This window comes from Muscardinus avellanarius (genome assembly GCF_963383645.1).
Source record: "Muscardinus avellanarius genome assembly, chromosome: 6".
Lineage (NCBI taxonomy): Eukaryota > Metazoa > Chordata > Mammalia > Rodentia > Gliridae > Muscardinus > Muscardinus avellanarius.
The window spans coordinates 121913190-121931282 of NC_137791.1; the positions used below are offsets into that span (position 1 = coordinate 121913190).

General features: G+C 42.2%; 1 protein-coding gene across 1 annotated transcript in view; it reads left to right on the forward strand.

Annotated features, from left to right (window-relative positions):
• ADGRA3 (adhesion G protein-coupled receptor A3) overlaps positions 1 to 18093 on the forward strand; it is a gene marked incomplete at both ends in the record, with an annotated part of 124116 nt that overhangs the window by 36498 nt on the left and 69525 nt on the right. Inside the window, one exon of the mRNA XM_080697664.1 lies at positions 7958 to 8029. Coding sequence (XP_080553790.1) covers positions 7958 to 8029 — 72 coding nt within the window. The remainder of the gene's footprint in view (positions 1 to 7957; positions 8030 to 18093) is intronic.

Sequence of the window (18093 nt, forward strand, 5' to 3'; positions counted from 1 at the left end):
ACCGCCCGCTCCCCTTCAGCAATGGCGGGGCTTTCACGCTTTACACTTTTATAAGTGCGTGTTTGATGTTGAGGTCACATGGCCTTCTCCTTTGTGTCTTCTGCTCTTCTTCCATAAGGATGTTTGTCATTGCATGTCGGGGCTGCTGTCATTCTGGATGACCTCATCTCTAGGTCCTTAACTTGGTCTGCAGGTGTCTACGAACAGGTGAGCTTTATCAGGGCCAGGTGGACATACCCTTCATCCTACTATGGCCATTCAACGTGCTACAGTGGTCCTGTTTGATAGTGTTTTTTTTTTTTTTGCCTGTTTTTTTTTCCCCATATTTTATTTTATTTATAAGTGGAACATATTGAAAATGGTGTACATTTAGATTGTGCTTCATGCCCTGCCCCCCATTCCTCTTCCCCCTCCCAATAAAGAGTGTCCAGGTTAACTATGTTATATTTATACTATTACACATATTCCGATGTAGCTCCTCCATTGAACAACCTCAGCGTTCTTCCTCTCCTATCGTTCCATTCTAGCTTTGCTGAGATTTCCCCTCCATCATCTGGAGTCCCTCTGGTATTACCACTACTCCCTAGCTTGGGCATATTAGAGGAAACATATGTCCCTTCTCTTTCTATGCTTGACTAATCTCAACATAATGTTCTCCAGTTCCTTCCATCTTCTTGCAAATGCTATTATTTTATTCTTCTTTATAGCTGAATAGAATTCCATTGTGTGCATTTCCCATAATTTTTGCAGTCCATTCATCTGTTGATGTAGATCTAGGTTGGTTCCATATTTTGGCTATTACAAACTGTGCTGCTATGAACATGGGTATGCATATGTTAATGTAGTTCTCTGATTTCAACCCCTTTGGAAAGATACCCAGGAGTGGTATAGCCGGAACAAATGGTGGATCTATTCTCAATTTTCTAAGGAATCTCCACACTCATCTCCATAGCAGCTGAACTACTTTGCACTCCCACCAACAGTGTAAAAGAGTTCCTCTTTCCCCACATCCTCGCCAGCATTTGTTGTTGTTTGATTTCTTTATGCTTGCCACTCTGATTGGGGTTAGATGGAATCTCAGCGTAGTTTTGATTTGCATCTTCCTGATGGCTAGTGTTGTTGAACATCTTTTCATGTATTTATTGGCCATTTGTATCTTTTCTTTTTTGAAGTGTCTATTCAGTTCAGTTGCCCATTTCTTGATTGGCTTGTTTGTTTTGTTAGTGTAGAGTCTTTTGAGCTCTTTGTATTTTCTGGATATTAGCTCCCTATCAGAGTGGTGGCTGGTAAAGATCTTCTCCCATTCTGTAGGCTTCCTCTTTAGGTTCTTGATGGTTTCCTTTGATGAGAAGAAACTTTTTAGTTTGATGAGATCCCAATGTCTCTTAATTTGCTCTGTACTCTCTTGTCAGTTTCTTAAGCCACTCTCTGGGTGTTTGGAGACCTTTCTTTCCTTTGAAAGCTTTAGGTTTAGGTGTCAGGGCATCTGGTGTCACTGTTAATAAATTCTGTACAATTCCCAGGTTCTGTGTATTTCCAGCCTGTAGTCAGCGCCTCTGCACTCACCACCCTAGATTCAGGCCTGTGCTTCCCTACAGCAGGGGTGGAGGATTTCCAAAGTAGTCTTGGAACCTCCCCCTGAGGCCCTGTGCAGGTATTGCGTCTTGATGACTTTTCCTGTGTCTCTGCAAATTTTAACCGGGCTAGCCCATGTGGTCCCAAGATGCACCCTGGGCAAAGGGTTGCTGTAGGGTCCTGGGGTGCACGCAATTACTGCCAGAGCGCTGCCAGGTCCTAGGACGTGGGCTGGGTGCAGGGCTATCACTGGACCCAGGCCCGGGTGGGCACAGACGCCTAGCTCCTGGTCCAGGGCTTGGGCAGGGTGCACAGGGCTAGAGCCAAATCTAGGGCTTGGGCTGGGTGCTCTAGACTAGCTCTGAGTCTCCGGCTAAGGGGTGGGTGCAGATAGACAGTAGTGGGTCTGGGGTGCGGGGCGGGTGGTGGCGGGTCTGGGTGCACAGGTGGAGCACAGGGTCTAGCACTGGTCTCTGACTTAGGGAGGGCACAGGAGGGTAGCGCTAGGTCCCAGGGTGTGAGGCGGGCATCCACAGCTAGTGCTGGACCCCTGGGGCACGGGCTGCGTGCCCAAGGCTAGCTCCCAGTCTCAGGGAACGTCTCATGGAATAGGTAGGGCGTACACAGCTATTGCCATCCTGGATAGTGGGCTGGGCCTCTGAGGTTAGCACCTGGCCTGAGGCAGGGTGCTCAGGCTAGGTGCACAAGGTGAGCGCTGAGTCTAGGGGTGCGGGTGGCTGGGGCCCGGGCAGGGCACATGAGGATATTGCTGGGTTCTGGGGCGGGGGACATGCACCCAGGGCTAGTGCTGGACCTGGGGCACATGGTAAGACCCACAGCTTCTCTGGACACACTTAGATACCTGGCTTCCTTGATCCAGGTGTCTGGAGGACTCACTGTGCTTCTGTGGTCCTGTCTTTGGTGAGCACACAGGCTTCTGGCTCGGGTGCTGCTCGCTGCTTAAGATGTTGGAGCTCTATGTCCTCTTTCAAACTCTTGGGTTATTTTGCCAGGGTGGTGTCAGTCAGGTCCAAGGATTGCAGTTTGGGCCGGCAACCCATGCTGGCGTCAGCGGGCAGCCCGGTTGTGTCTGCAGCAGGTCCAATGCCCGAACTTTTTTTTTTTTTTTTGTAGTGGATCTTGCAGTTCAGGGCTTCTGGATTTCTTCTGTTAAGGTTCCTGGGTCTGTTTTGGTTCCTGAGATATATTTATTTTCTTGGTTAAGATGCTGACTTCTAGGTAGTTGAACTTTATTTATTTCAGCTACTGAGAAGTGCAGTAGCCATTTTCCAACTCCTGTTTCATAGTTTATCTGATTTTTCCCTCTAGTGGTTGATGTAAAGAATTATATTCCTAACATAGATTTGAATCATTAACGCTCCTGAAATGAAATATATTTTCAAATTCCTCTCAAAAGGAAAATTATTTTGTTACATCCAGGGCCTAGGTTCTGCTAACAGCTTTCATGGTTTCATTCCATTTCGCAACTTGAAATAGCAGGTGACTGAGGACATCTAGTAGCTCATTTTTATCTTTCCTGTTTTCATAACTTTTGACTTTTTAATTTCAAAAATGTATCTACAATAAGTCTAGCTCCTTTCTTCATTTTTTGAGGTACATGATCTATCAAACTCAGTTGGTACTGTGTTAAATGAGAGTAGTAACCATCAAACTCTTATGGTTTCTGAATTCAAAAGGTGTGAACCCAAAGAACATCCCTATGAATTATCTATTTTTCATGTGTTCTTAAGGTCATTAATAAGGAACAGAAACAGATATATAGCTTGTAACTTTGGAGAAGTTTTATATTTTTTCATTTAGTTACCTCTTAGAAAGTTTGGAAATTCAAAGACGTTAGCAAAAATATTGATTATGAATGGGGTTCAGGTTTATAATGATAGATGATATTATGCACTTCCTAGTTCCAATCCCCTGTTTCAAAATTGAGTATAAAAGCTGTCTGCAGAGTAGATTTATTTGTACTGATCCTGTTTTCTAGCACAAAATCCTTAAACACATCCAGTAATGTGTAGACCAAATATATTAACTGGAGATTGTAAACTATATTTTTAAGGTTACAGTTATAACTCTTTAAGTGTGATGAAATGCCTTCCTTTTTACTCGCCTCAATAAAATCTATCATTTGTTGTACTAAAGCCTTTATGGCCGAGCACATGACCGTCCCTTTGCTGAAGCAAAACAGAAACACAGTGAATGTGGTTCTGTTATTATCCTGACAATTTTTTTTTTACAAGCTACTTCCATATTGAAGTTTCATTCTTCACTCAGAAATGGGATGCTAATGTCCCGGAGTTGAGTAGTTCGTGTGTTTTTCTTTTGTTTCCTTGTTTTGGGCTTAGTGCGTATAAATTCTCAGTTACTGTGAAGCTCAGCAGCTTTGCCCATTAAAACATGATCATAGAAAATTAAAACATGCTGGAAGGGATCTTTGTCATCATTGTAGTCTTTCTCCCCCTCCCTCGTTTTAAGAAGATAAAATTAAAATCTACCTAGAAAACTGGAGTGACTCTCACAGGCTAGGTATTTGTCCTGGTGGGGTCTCTAATAAAACCTTATTGTTTAAATATAAAGCATTATTGTCCTTTGGATGTCTTTTGGTTTCTGTTTAATTGTCAACGACAGTCGCTATATGAACTTTAAAAAATATAAATAAATGTGGCTTTTTTTTTTTTTTGGTGGTACTAGGGATGGAACCCAGGGGCCTTCTACCTCCGGCCCAACTCCCAGATCTATTTTATATTTTTATTTGGAAACAGGGTCTCTTAAGCCAGTTGAGGCTGGCTTCAAATCTGCGCGATCCTCCAGTCTCAGCTTCCCAAGTGTGTACCACCACGCCCGGCTAATGTGACTCTTTAGTCTCAAAATATAATCTATTTCTTTGTTTTATATTTCTAAGATATACTCAAAATTAATTTCAAGCTGTAATTAGTTATTAAGATTCTTAATGAAGCCAGGCGTGATGTCACACACTTGTAATACCAGCATTCCGGGAGGCTGAGGCTGGAGGATCACAGTTCAAGGACAGCCTCAGCTACTTAGTGAGGCCCTCCATAACTTAGACCCTGTTTCAAAATAAAGAATTATAAAACAGGGTAGGGGGTGTAGCTTGGAGGTCAAATGCCCCTGGGTTCCATCCCCAGACCCCCCCCCCCCCAAAAAAAAAAAGACTCTTACTGAAGATATTTCAAAAGTTACTTAAATTATAAAGGATAAAAGAAAATAAAAACTTTATCATTAATAGGCCGGGCGTGGTGGTGCACGCTTGTAATACCCGTGCTTGGGAAGCAGAGACAGGGAGGATTGTGCAGGTTCGAAGCCAGCTGCGCTGGCGTAAGAGACCCTGTTTCAAAAATATAAAATAGGTCTGGGAGTTTAGCCCGGAGGTAGAAGGGCTTCCAGGAACCCCAGTACCACCACCAAAAAAAAAAAAAAAAAAAAAAGTAGTGGTCATTTTGATGTATTTTCTTCCCTGTTTTTGGCCTCTTCATAGATTCAGTTAGTAGTATCAGTTTTATTTCTTGCCTTTTAATTTATGATAAGCATTTTCCTTTTCCTCAAGTTTCCTTTGAAAGACTCAGTTTTATGGATGTATGAAATTTTGTTTAGATATACCATGACTTGTTTAATTCTTTCTCTAATCACTGACCTCTTCTAATTTTTGTCTGTTATAAATTGTACTTACAAGCTGAGGATCACGTGATGGTGCCTGCACTAATCCCAGTACTTGGAAGTTTGAGGCAGGTAATCACAGGTTAGAGGCCAGCTTCATCAACTTAGCCAGACCCTCAACAATTAAGTGAGATCCTGTTTCAAAATAAAAAATAAAAAAGGGCCAGGGATGTGGATCGGAGGTAGAATGCCCCTAGGTTCAGTTCCCCAGTACAATAGTAATAATAATGATAATGATAATAATAATGATAATGATAATAATATCATATTTAAATGAAGGAGTCAGACTTTCTGTCAGATTTAGTGACTGTTACTTTAGGATGGAGTTCTCAGAAGCAGGAGCTACATCCTAAGTTTGGATTATAGACATGTACCGCTACACCTGGCCTCTCAATTTTCTGTAGTAAAACTTTCAAAATCATTTCTTCTGGCTCTTTGAGTATGCAGTACATAATTGTGATCTGTTGTCTCCATACTATGTGATGGTATCCCAGGGCCTCACAGCTCTTGTCTAACTGTACCTGTTGATCAAAATTTCCCCAGCCCTCTTTCCTCAGGAACTTAATTTTATTTAATCTTTTTCTTTTCTTTTCTTTTGGTACTGGGTTTGAACTAGGGACATCCTCTGAGCCACACCCCCAGCCCTATTTTCTATTTTGTTAAGAAACAAGGTTTCACTAAGTTGTGGAGGGCCTCCTTAAGTTGCTGAGGCTGGTGTTGAACTTGTGATCCTCCCTTCTCAGGCTCCGAGGAACTGGGATAACAGGCACTTGGCACCATGCCTGGCTCCCTGGTGTATTTTAGCTTGGATGCTTTTGATCACCTGGTTTTCTTGGGCCCAGGGATTAAAACCTTATGCTTGCTTTAGTAGCAGCTCTGGGGAAGGACTGAAGACCATATGATCATACTTTGATTACGAGATAAAATTTATTTTTATTTTTATTTAGTTATTTATTTTTTTGGTGGTACTGGGGTTCCTGGAAGCCCTTCTACCTCCGGGCTACACTCCCAGACCTATTTTATATTTTTGAAACAGGGTCTCTTACGCCAGCGCGGCTGGCTTCGAACCTGCGCGATCCTCCTGTCTCCGCCTCCCAAGCGTGGGGATTACAAGCGTGCGCCACCACGCCCGGCCTTACGAGATAAAATTTGACTTCACAAACATTGAAGCTAGCGGGATAATAGGTGTCTTTAAGCCAAGAAACAGAGTATTGAATAATGGCTACTCATTGTGTGTACCCTGCTTTTTCTGACCTCCCTCCTAGTGTTGATGAGATAGATATTTTTCCCATTGTGTGAAGGAAGGAACTCTCTTATACAGAGCACTGGCATAATTTGCCTAAATCATATTGTATTTAAATAAAGGAATCAGACTTTCTGTCAGATTTAGTGATCCTTAGTTTGTTAGCTATTTTTATTTGTTTTAATAAAAAGTGTATTTTCTTAAGACAAAGCAAAAATGACACTTACACCCCCCCCCCCCCCCCCCCCGCACACGCGCGCGCACGTGTGCTGGAGATTGAACCCTGAGGCCTCCTACCTCTGAACTGCACTCCCAGCTCTTTTTTTGTTTTGACACAGGTCTAGCTAAGTTGTTTGGAGTCTCCCTGGCTGACATTGTTCTGTAACCTGTGATCCTCCTACCTCAGCCTCCCAAGTACTAGGATTATAGGCATGTGGCTGAGCACCTAAAATATGTTCCAGAGTTATACCATTGCAGATGGCCGTGCCACTGTGCCCCTTATGAAGGCCGCTCCCGAAAGCTGTGCAGTACTACGTGTGATGGGGAATCTCTTGTCCCAAAGGCCAGCGGGCACCCAACACTGTTGTGTGTTAATGAACTTGGGATGTGGAGTAGAAGCTGCGTGGGTTCAAGCTCTAACTCTGACATTTGCTCATGGAACTGGAACCCTTTCCTGAAGCCTTGCCTTGGTTTTCCCACTTTTCTAACCTTGCTAGCCCCACTCCCCCAAATCAGGTAGCCTTTAGCGTTTTCAATGATACTTGGGTGGCAAAAGCTGGATAAAGTTTCAGAGACCAGAGGGGAAGCAAGATGACGATGCCCACTTCGTCCCTTCTCAAGAAGGTCTCGGAGTGTAGGCTTGACTTTTTAAAATCAGTTGTTTTCAGTTCATTTTAAAAGAACATTGGCCCAATACAAAAGAGATCATGAGAACTGAGTGCTGACAAAAAGCATGTTTTCACACACATGGACAGTGCATTTATATGTCCTTTAGTTATAAATAATAATGACATATTGAAATGACATCTAGAAGGTAATAATCTATTTTTGTGTACAGGCATTCCGTGTTTTGTAGATCACATGTTAGGGGTACATTTTTCTATTAAGTTTTCAGTTTTAAAATAAATATTTAATTGATAGAAGCTGGTTATATAAATGAACATGCCACCCTTTATCCTTACAGTGAACTTAAAACTATTATTGTATATTGACTTTTCTCTTTTGTGATTTTTAAGCTTTTGGTTAAATGTGACAGTAAAGATTTAAAATATAAGATTTATGAGTGAGTTATTTTGGGACAAAAGTGCCCTTTTTTGGCCATCTCAAGTTTTTTTTTGATAATACATGATTTCTGTGAGTCCCTTGTAAATTTAAACATAATAAGCTAAAATACGTTCACATTGGTGGTATATACTAGACAGCTTATTTTTTTTTTCTTGTCACTTTTAGGATTCTGAGTAATAATAAAATATCTGAACTGAAGAATGGCTCATTTTCCGGGTTAAGTCTCCTTGAAAGATTGTGAGTATTCTTTCATTATCATTTCTTACTATTTAATGCATTTTATTATAAACCTATTGCCAAATCTCCAGCTATTCAAGATAAAGCATGAGTCTCCCCAGTATTTTCATTATGCAAAATTTCAAGAATTTAATTTTAAAAACCAAGTTTTCAAGTAGAATCCTGCACACTTTCTGTAAAGGGCCAAATAAGTAAAATAAATAATCAGATTTAAGTTTTGGGGGGACATGTGGTTTTTCACCCTGACTCGACTCTGCCATTGTGTGTGAGGTCAGTCATAGTCAGTACTTTCAGAAGTGTTACATAAAACAACAGAACAACAATAATAAAAACCAGGTGAGGTGGTGCACACTTGTAATCCCTGTACTTGGGACGCTGAGATAGTAGGATCGTGCAGGTTCAAAGCCGGCCTCAGCTACTTAGTGAGGCTCTTAGCAACTTAGACCCTGTTTCCAAATAAAGTATAAAAATAGGTCTGGGAGTGTAGCCCAGAAGTAGAAAGTCCCTGGGTTCCATCTCCAGTATAAAACACACACACACACACACACACACAATAATAATAATAATAATAATAATAATAATAATAAATCAAAGTGATGTCTTCCAGTTAAATTGTATTTTAGAGCCAACCATGGTGGCACACACTTGTAATCCCAGCATTTGGGAGGCTAAGACAGGAGGATCACAGTTTGCAGACAGCCCCAGCTACTTAGGGAGGCCCTTTGCAACTCAGTGAGACCCTGTTTCAAAATAAAGAAAAAAAAATAGGCCTGGGGGTGTAGTTCAGAGGTAGAATGCCTCTGGGTTCCATTCCTAGTACCACACATACACCAAAAGAACAAAACAACAACAGCAAAAAAATAAACACTGTATTTTATAAAATAAGCCATTGATCAGTGGTTTAAAGGAGAGATGATGTTTTGAAATTCTGTATCATGAAATGTGTATGTCTTTTAAAATGAAGTTGAAAAAATAACCAAGGGGGAAAACTTTCAGATTATCTGAGCTCTTCGGTGTTTTTGAATGTAGTCTTACTTCGGTTAAAATTTAGTCTAGTTTTCCTTATGAACTGAAACTGGAGTGGAAGCCACCCCACCTACCCCACACCTGCAGCCCTCAACCCTGCGCTAGATGAGGACCCCCACTACCTCACCTCTTCCGGGCCACCCTGATGTGTCCTACAGAGTACCCCAGGGGTTGAGTTGCTGAGCACAGTGCAGTTTCCCCAGCGGTATGCCTTCTGTCTCTTTCTTTTTTAACATCCTACTTTTGTACTGGGATTTCCTAGGATAAGCCCTCCCCTTTCACCTCTCAACTAAAGTCAAATGTGTTTATCTACCCCTCTCCTTTTTTTTTTTTTTTTGCTACTGAGGACTGAACCCAGGACATTCTACCTCTGAGCAACACCCTGAACCCTTTTTTTGTGTGTGTGTGGTGGTACTGGGGTTCCTGGAAACCCTTCAACCTCCGGGCTACACTCCCAGACCTATTTTATATTTTTATTTGGAAACAGGGTCTCCTAAGCCAGTGCGCGTGGCTGGCTTTGAACCTGCACGATCCTCCTGTCTCTGTCTCCCAAGTGCGGGGATTACAAGCCTGCGCCACCAAGCCTGGCTGAACCCTTTTGTTGTTGTTGTTGTTGTTGTTGTTGTTGTTGTTGTTGTTGTTATTTTTGATTTCAAAGCAGGATCTTGCTGAGTTGCTGAGGCTGGCCAAGATTCCTGTGCTCCTCCCATCTCAGCCTCCCAGGTACTTGAGATCACAGGAATGTTCTACCACACTCAGCTTACATTTACATCTGTGACTGGGAGAATTCCACCTAAGACATACAAAAGCCAAACAGATGTTTGTGTTTGAGATTTGGTTAGTTAGAGACCTCTGAAGATAAGATAACCAGACAGTTTAAAAATATGGCAGAGTAGAGCATAGTATATAAAAAGTTTAGTAGAATGAGGAATTACGCAACCAGAGTCAAAATTTCAAGGCTGTGCCCTTAAAATTCGTGGAGCTGAAAAATACAGAATAAGGGATAGGATTTGTAGTCTAGGACAGGGAGGGAGGGAGGGTGGGGTGGTGTAAGGGCCAGCTCAGTTGACCTAGTAAACATGTCTTAGAGATCAAGAAATATGGAGATCCATCCATCCATGGCAGTTTTTTTTTGGTTCAAGTTATAGAATAAGAATTCTCCCCATCCTATCTCATTTAGACTTTTTTTTTTTTTGAGGTACTAGGGTTGGAATCCAGGGGCATTCTACCTCTGAGTGACACCCCCAGCCCTAATATTTTTTTTATTCTTTATTTTGAAACAGGGTCTCACTGAGTTGCAAAGGGCCTCACTGTCTGTGAACCAGGATCCTCCTGTTTCAGCCTCTCAAATGCTGGGATTACAAGTGTGCGTCACCACACCCGGTTTCATTTATACTTTTAATTGGGATTTTTACATTTGTTCATCCATTCCCTCTCTCCCTCCCTCACTTCCCTTTCTCCCTCTTCTTGTTAGAATGCTGTCATTCTTGTATTTTGTTACATCACTTAATTATCACTATTTAGTGACAGACATGTTTTCTAACCACTGATGTAAGGATTGCACACAGGATCAGTGTGTCTGACTGCCAAATTCTAATTCCATATCAAGGGATAGATCCAGGCTACCAATGTTATGCAGATTTCTTCCTAGCTGTTGACAGAGTCTTGTTCTAGCCAAGAAGGGATGATGGGCAGCTTGCTGTAGGTTCTGGAGAAAAATTTTGTAGCTACTAAAGAGATAACAAGAAGAATACCTTTTTTTTTTTCTTCATGACTTTTTGCTTTTAGGGATTTGGGGACCCGAATACCATGTTGTGGCTAAGGATCAGTTAGCCTGAAGGCACAGTCCTGTGCTGAGGATGGTAGGTCCAAGAGGTGGGCGGAACCAGCCAACAAGGTTGGTCTGCTTAACTCTTTTAGTGGGAGAGCTTTGTTTCTTGATGGCCAAAGACCTTTGAAGCTGAGGGCTCTGATCACATGCATTGGGCGTGCTTTCCTAAAGGAGTGCTTTTACTAGGAACTACTAAAATGGTCTTTTAATGTAGCTACAGCACTTCTTTGTGTTTTAATGATCCAGTGTATTCAAACCCAGCTTTACATCCTAAGGTTAGACCTATGTTTACTAGGCACGCTGTGGATTGGTGGGGGAGGGGGATGTTAAATGAGAGAGTCTGACTCTAAATATCTTCTGGCAATGCCTGATTAATATGGCTATTATTAAATATTATATAATATGTCGAGAATTTTTTATTATTAAAGGAAAAGTGTATCTTTAAATCATATTACAGTATTCTGTTATTCATGAGAGGTATTTTGTAGAAACACATGCAGTTCATCATTGACCACAAATTTATGTTCTGCTTTAGCTAAATCAGTTCCTCTTGTAGACGCTATTTAAAACCTGAGAAGGGAAACTTATGTTTTAAAAAAATGGAACCGACATTATATATTTCTATTTCCATAGCTTTTTTAGCTTATGAAAAACAAATAAAAAACACGTACATTGAGTTGTCTGGTAAAATTCATTTTAACTCTTTGAGGTACGTATACCTCAAAGGGTCAAGGTCAGGGCCAGTTGTGGAGGGACAAATAGGAATCAGTAAGTTGGGGCTTCAGTAAGTTGGGGCTCATGATTTATTGAATTCCCTGTGACTGCCCTAAAAATACTTAAAGTGGAGAGGTCTGCAAACTTTTTAAGTTGGGGACAAAGAATAAATTCTATTACGAAAATTTTTAAACGTACAGAAAAACGGAAGGACAAGACCATAATCTTCCGTGTTACCAATTTACATATTTATGTTTAACGCTTCAGTAATTATTAACAGTTTCCATTATTTTCCCGCCCTGTATTGGAATATGCTTACATGTATACACTTGCTGAATTATTTGAAGGTCAATTGCAGATATCATGACACTATTTTTACTGAGAAACGCAAATGATTATGAATGAGATGCAATATTCTCTACCCGGTCTGTCTTTATGACTATCCTAGTGATTTTGTGGCTAACCATAATTCACTAAAAATATTTTTATAGCAAAGGTTATTTAACATTCTGTCTCTCAGCCTGGGTTTATTTTTTTATCCATTTATCCATCTACCCGCCTGCTATATATCAAGTGTGTCCTTCTCACTGCGCACAGCAGGCCCTGGTCTTGGGGAACTTGTGGTATCTTCACAATGGCAGTTTACACAACCTAGTACCGTGTAAGAGATGTCTGCCAGGGAGGGCGTGAAGCATAGAAAACTGTTGTTTAGATTTTTTTTGTTGTTGTTGTTGTTTTTCATTTTCTGGATGGAGGAATGGTATTTAATCCAAAGCCTTATGAAAGAGTAGGAGTTAGCCAGGCAAGAAAGGAGAGCTAGGGTGAGGATGTAGGGTGGGGGAGATTGAGATGTGTGTCAAAGACAGGGGAACCTATGTGTAAAGGTCTAGTGGTGAGATAAAATAAGCCTGTTTGGTGTGTGTGTGTGTGTGTGTGTGTGTGTGTGTGTGTGTGTGTGTGTCTGTCTGTGTGTGTGTGTGTTGCTGGGGATGGGACCCAGGACCTCAGGCATGTTGATCCAGCACTTCACCACTGAGCTTCACCCCTAGCCTGAAAATGACCCTTTCTAGAAACATACTGAAATGTGCCCTGAATATATGAAGTGAATGAGATGGAGGAAGGGCTGGGGGCGACAGAAAGGCAGAGTTTGGAGTAGGGAAGACAGCCCAGGCCAGGGCGCTGGAGAACCTTGTGCGTTACTTCAGACTTTGAACTTTCTCCTGAGGAGACTGGAGCTTCTGGAGATTGTAAGGAGAGCATCTCCAGGGTCAGGTTCATGGTTAGAAAGATCACGAAGAGGAGGATGGTTGAGAGGTGAGGGTGGGAGCTGTGTGCCATAGCATCGGAGTTAGGGTGGTGATGGAGAGGAGGAAGGAGAAGCCCGTGACTTCCAGACATTATTGATTACCCTGTGTAATTGTTTCTTTTTTTTTAGCCTAGATTTTTAGATATATAACACAGTTAAGAGAATACTACTACAGCACCTTGATTTAATCCCACTCAATTTTGGGGGCATGTTTTCTTTATCTTAATCTCCCTACTGCTGGGGGTATAAATTTACTTAGTTTCTTTAGTAAATTTCCACTCAGTCTGAGATATGCTTAAGTCCTGGCCACTTAGTAACATCAAGAACTTGGCAAAGCCAGGCGTGGTGGAACACGCCTTTAATCCCAGTTACTTAGATTCTGAGACAGAAGAATCACAGGTTCCAGGCCAGCCTCAATTACTTATCAAGATTTGAAGTCACCTCGTGAGATCCTGTTTGAAAACAAAAATAGAAAGGATTAGGGATGTAGTTCATATGTAGAATGCCCCTGGGTTCAATGTTCAGTACCCTCCACCCCCCAAAATTAAAATCCCAAACCTAGGCCAAATTTCTCAATCTTTTACACATGACTTTCCTTATCTGAAGTAACGATACTACCTCCCAGGGGAATTGTGAGATCTACACAGGATGATATGTGATAGACACCAACTCATTGGCTGCAGCGATTTGTGTAACCCAGAGTTAGAGCCCGGTTTCAGGTACCTCCCAGCCCCGGAGCTGGGGTATTTGTCCTGGGGTGAGGGCTCTTCCCAGGGTGACACATGCCTTCATCTCCAGTGTTCACAGATTGAGTCTCAGGGGTGGCCAGGAGGAAGCCGTAGGGAGAGTTGCCTGTAGAAGGACCAGTATCTGCTGCAGACATTGTAGCTCTCTGGGCCTGAGGCGGGTGCCCTGAGAAAAGGGACACGTGCTGTGGTATTTAAAGCAGAGAATCAATCCGTCAATTACTCTTTCTTTCTTTCTTTCTTTCTTTCTTTCTTTCTTTCTTTCTTTCTTCCTTTCTTTCTTTCTTTCTTTTTTTTTTTTCTTTCACTTACTGGTGGATTGTAGTCATACATCTTAATGGATGGAGTACTAGATGGTGGAGACATATCCATGCACATACCACTCATTTAGACCTTTCCTGATTCCCACCCTATTCCCTCCCCTCTTGCTTCTTCTCATGTTTGGCTTAGTGATTGACCTTGATATGTTTGTGAATGTATATCATACACATTGGGGAATCTCCCTCTGCATGGTTTTCCTTTTTCTGTTCCAGTTGCTACACCAAGAACCATTTCTTTACTCATAGTTAAGAGGAGAGCTTAAAGGTTTGCTGAAAGTCTAGAGAGAAGGGTTTACCGAGTGTCTTCTAAGACTTTTTATTATTCTCTGAATACATTTCGGGAAGCTTTCTATTTTCCCCCATATTGTTAATTCTTTGTACCCCAAACACCTTAGAGTCTGGAATGAAAACCCTCTAAGAGTTAGGCTAGCTACCAACATTACAAAGTCATTTCCTTTTTCTTTTTCTTTTTTTTTTTTTCTTTTTTTTTGGGTGGTACTGGGGATAGAACCCTTCTACCTCTGGGCTATACTCCCAGACCTATTTTATATTTTTATTTGGAAATAGGGTCTCTTAAGCCAGCAAGGGGCTTCGAAACTGCACGGATCCTCCTGTCTCCGCCTCCCAAGTGCAGGGATTATAAGCGTGCGCCACCACCCCGGTGCCTTTTTCTTTTTATAGAATATATAATTATCTGGATTCTGGTCAATGCAAAAATTAGTAATTAGATCACAGGTTTTATATTTGTGTTCATTTCCTTTTTTAAAAAAAGAGTTGTTAAGTGCACAGAGGGGCTGTTTAGTTCTATTTAGATAAAACTGACTGATGGGGGTGGTGTGCAGTAGAATCAGTGCTAACCCTAATCAGGGAGGAGCTCACTATGATGTGTTAGAAGGGGGTAAGACAGGAGAAAGCAGGCTAGGGTTTGTTGGAGGGCTTTTGTCTTCACAGGATTTATGGGTCTTACTTCCAGAGACACAGGCTTTGAATTGCCATTCATTCTCTACTCCTGTGTATTAAGCAGCGTGGACAGCGTGGGCAGCCAGAGCAGACACGAGAGGAATGTTGGGCTTACAGGAAATCCCTGACCACCACCACTGAGGAACGAAATGGGGCCGCATCAGAGTGGTGCGTGATTTCTCCAGGAAACCTACCCAGAAGCCAGCTCCAGTGCTGTAAATTTTATTCTATTAAAATAAGCTGTTAGAGCCGGGCATGGTGGCGCACGCTTGTAATTCCCACGCTTGGGAGCCTGAGACAGGAGGATCGCACAGGTTCGAAGCCAGTCCCAGCTACTTAGTGAAGCTGTCAGCAACTTAGTGAGACCCTGTTTCCAAATAAAATATAAAATAGGACTGGGACTATAGCCCGGAGGTAGAAAAGCCCCCAGTATCACCAAAATAATACAAATAAAATAAATTAATAAAAAATAAGGTCTTAGAAAACAAATACTAAGCCAGGCATGGTGGTGCATTCTTGAAATCCCAGTACTTGAGAGGCTGAGAGAAGAGGATCGCGGGTTTAAGGACAGCCTCAGCAAGTAGTGAGACTTTCGCCAACCTAGTGAGACCCTGTTTCCAAATAAAAATAAAATAGGGCTGGGGATATATGTGGCTTGGAGGTAGAATGCCCCTGGGTTCCAACCCCAGTACCAAAAAAAAAAAAAAAGAAGAAAAAAAAAGAAAAGAAAAATTAAAAAAAAGAAGGAAGAAAGAAAACAAATATTATGGTATGAATAGGCCTTACAATAGTGATTTCTCATTTGCTGGTGAAACTGAAGTTGAACATGCCCCTAGAATCAGACGAAAGGCTCTGCTTGCTGCAATGTCGTCCACAGAGTCTTTTTCTTAAGAAAAAGACCTTCACAGTGAAAGGATGCCGGGTGCTTTATGAGTTGGAGGGGTTTGGGAAGGCAAGTGGGGATTGCTCTCTCAGTCATTTAGACTGTCTGGGCCTGACTGGAGTACCCATGACAAAACAATAGTTATTCAAGTTCCCCATGATACAGGCCACCTTACACTGTGGTAACAGGTGGCATCAGGGGCCAGGAGTGACTTCCAGGACAGCCTTTTAATTCTTAAATAAATGAAGGGACTCAGGAACTTTAGAGACACTTGCTCTCCTGGCCTGTCTTGAGCCTTCCTCTGCATACCTGTGTTATTTCACCAATAACACAGGTGGATCTCTAAGCTGCATGTGGTCATGAAGGGTGCTGTAGGAAGCTCAGATGTGGCTGGGAAAAAAAAGGGACAAGCCTGTCATTAGTAGGTTTTGACTTTCAGGGAAAGAGCAGCTGGAAAGAGTTTCTGCTGACAGATGACCGGAAGCCACTCTGCCTTAGAAGACAAGGTTAGGAGCCAAGACACCTCCAGGTGTCTGGCCCAGCTGAAGTGTGCGCCAGCCACCTGCAGGAATGTGGTCCCAGGTCCGGGCCGTCTCCATCAGCTCCCAGCAGGGGTGTGTGTGTGTGTGTGTGTGTGTGTGTGTGTGTGTGTGTGTGTTGGTGGTAGTGGTGCTGGAGGTTGAACCCAGGAACATTCTGTCTCTGAGCTACATCCCCAGCCTTTCTTATTCTTATTTATTTTATTTGTTTATTTTTTTTTGGTGGTACTGGGGGTGGAACCCAGAGGCTTTCTACCTCTGGACTATACTTGCAGACCTATTTTATATTTTATTTGTAAACAGGGTCTCACTAAGTTGCTGAGAGCCTCACTAAGTAGCTGAGGTTTGGCTTCGACCCTTTAAGATTCTCCTCTTTCAACCTCCCAAGCACTGGGATTACAAGCGTGTGCCACCATGCCCAGCCTTTTTAAAATCTTATCTTTAGACAGGGTCTGCTGGGTGTGGTGGCGCAGCTTGTAATCCCAGCATTTGGGAGGCTGAGATAGAGGATTGTGGTTTGAGGACAGCCTCAGCTACTAGTTAGTGAAGCCCTTTGGAACTCAGTGAAACCCTGTTTCAAAATAAAAATAAAAAATAGGGCTGGGGGTGTAGCTTGGAGGTAGAATACCCCTGGGTTCCATCCCCAGTACTGCAAATACATACATACAAACATACATAAATATGTACATACATACATACATAGGAGTCTCATTCAGTTGCCCAGGCTGGACTCCAATTTGCAGTCCTCCTGCCTTAGCCTCCTAAGTAGCTGGGATTACAAGTGTGTGCTCCCGTACCTGACTTTATCTATTGTGATTTTACAAATAATTCATATCCTCACTTTATAGAAAACCAGAGAGGCATTGAGTCGAGGGGGCGAGGAGTAAAAGGCCAACTGGTAGGAATTTTAGTGTATATTTGTGGTTTATTTATTTACTTATTTATTTATTATAGTCCTGGGGATTCAACCAGGGGCATTCTGCTTCTGAGTTATATATACCCCCTCAGTCCTACTTTTTAATTTATTTTTTGAAACAGGGTCTTACTAAGTTGCTAAGAGCCTTACTAAGTTACTGAGGCTGGCTTGGAACCTGAAATTCTCCTGTCTCGGCCTCCCAAGTACTGGGATTATGTGTGTGTGTGCCACCATGTCTGGCTAGAGTGTGCTTTTTTTTTTTTGGTGGTACTGGGGATGGAACCCAGGGGCCTTCTACCTCCGGGCTGCACTCCCAGACCTATTTTATATTTTATTTGGCGGAAATAGGGTCTCTGAAGCCAACAAAGCTGGCTTTGAACCTGTGCAATCCTCCTGTCTGTGCCTCCCAAGTGTGGGGATTACAAGTGTGCGTCACCACGCCTGGTGTAGCATGTGCTTTTTTTTTTTATTGGTGGTACTGGGGTTCCTGGAAACCCTTCTGCCTCTGGGCTACACTCCCAGACACCTATTTTTTTTTATATTTTTATTTGGAAACAGACTCTCTTAAGCCAGTGAGGCTGGCTTTGAACCTGCGCCATCCTCCTGTCTCTGCCTCCCAAGCGCGGGGATTACAAGCATACGCCACCATGCCTGGCTAGAGTGTGCATTTTTGAGTTTATTTTCTTAAATTCAGTTTAATGATGTTTGTCATAAATGCAACCACTGGTGTACTTTGATAACCAAAATATGACATACTAAGGAAAAAGTTACAGAAGTGATTTATATGATTGTAGCTTAGTGATAACTTTGAACTTGTCAGTGT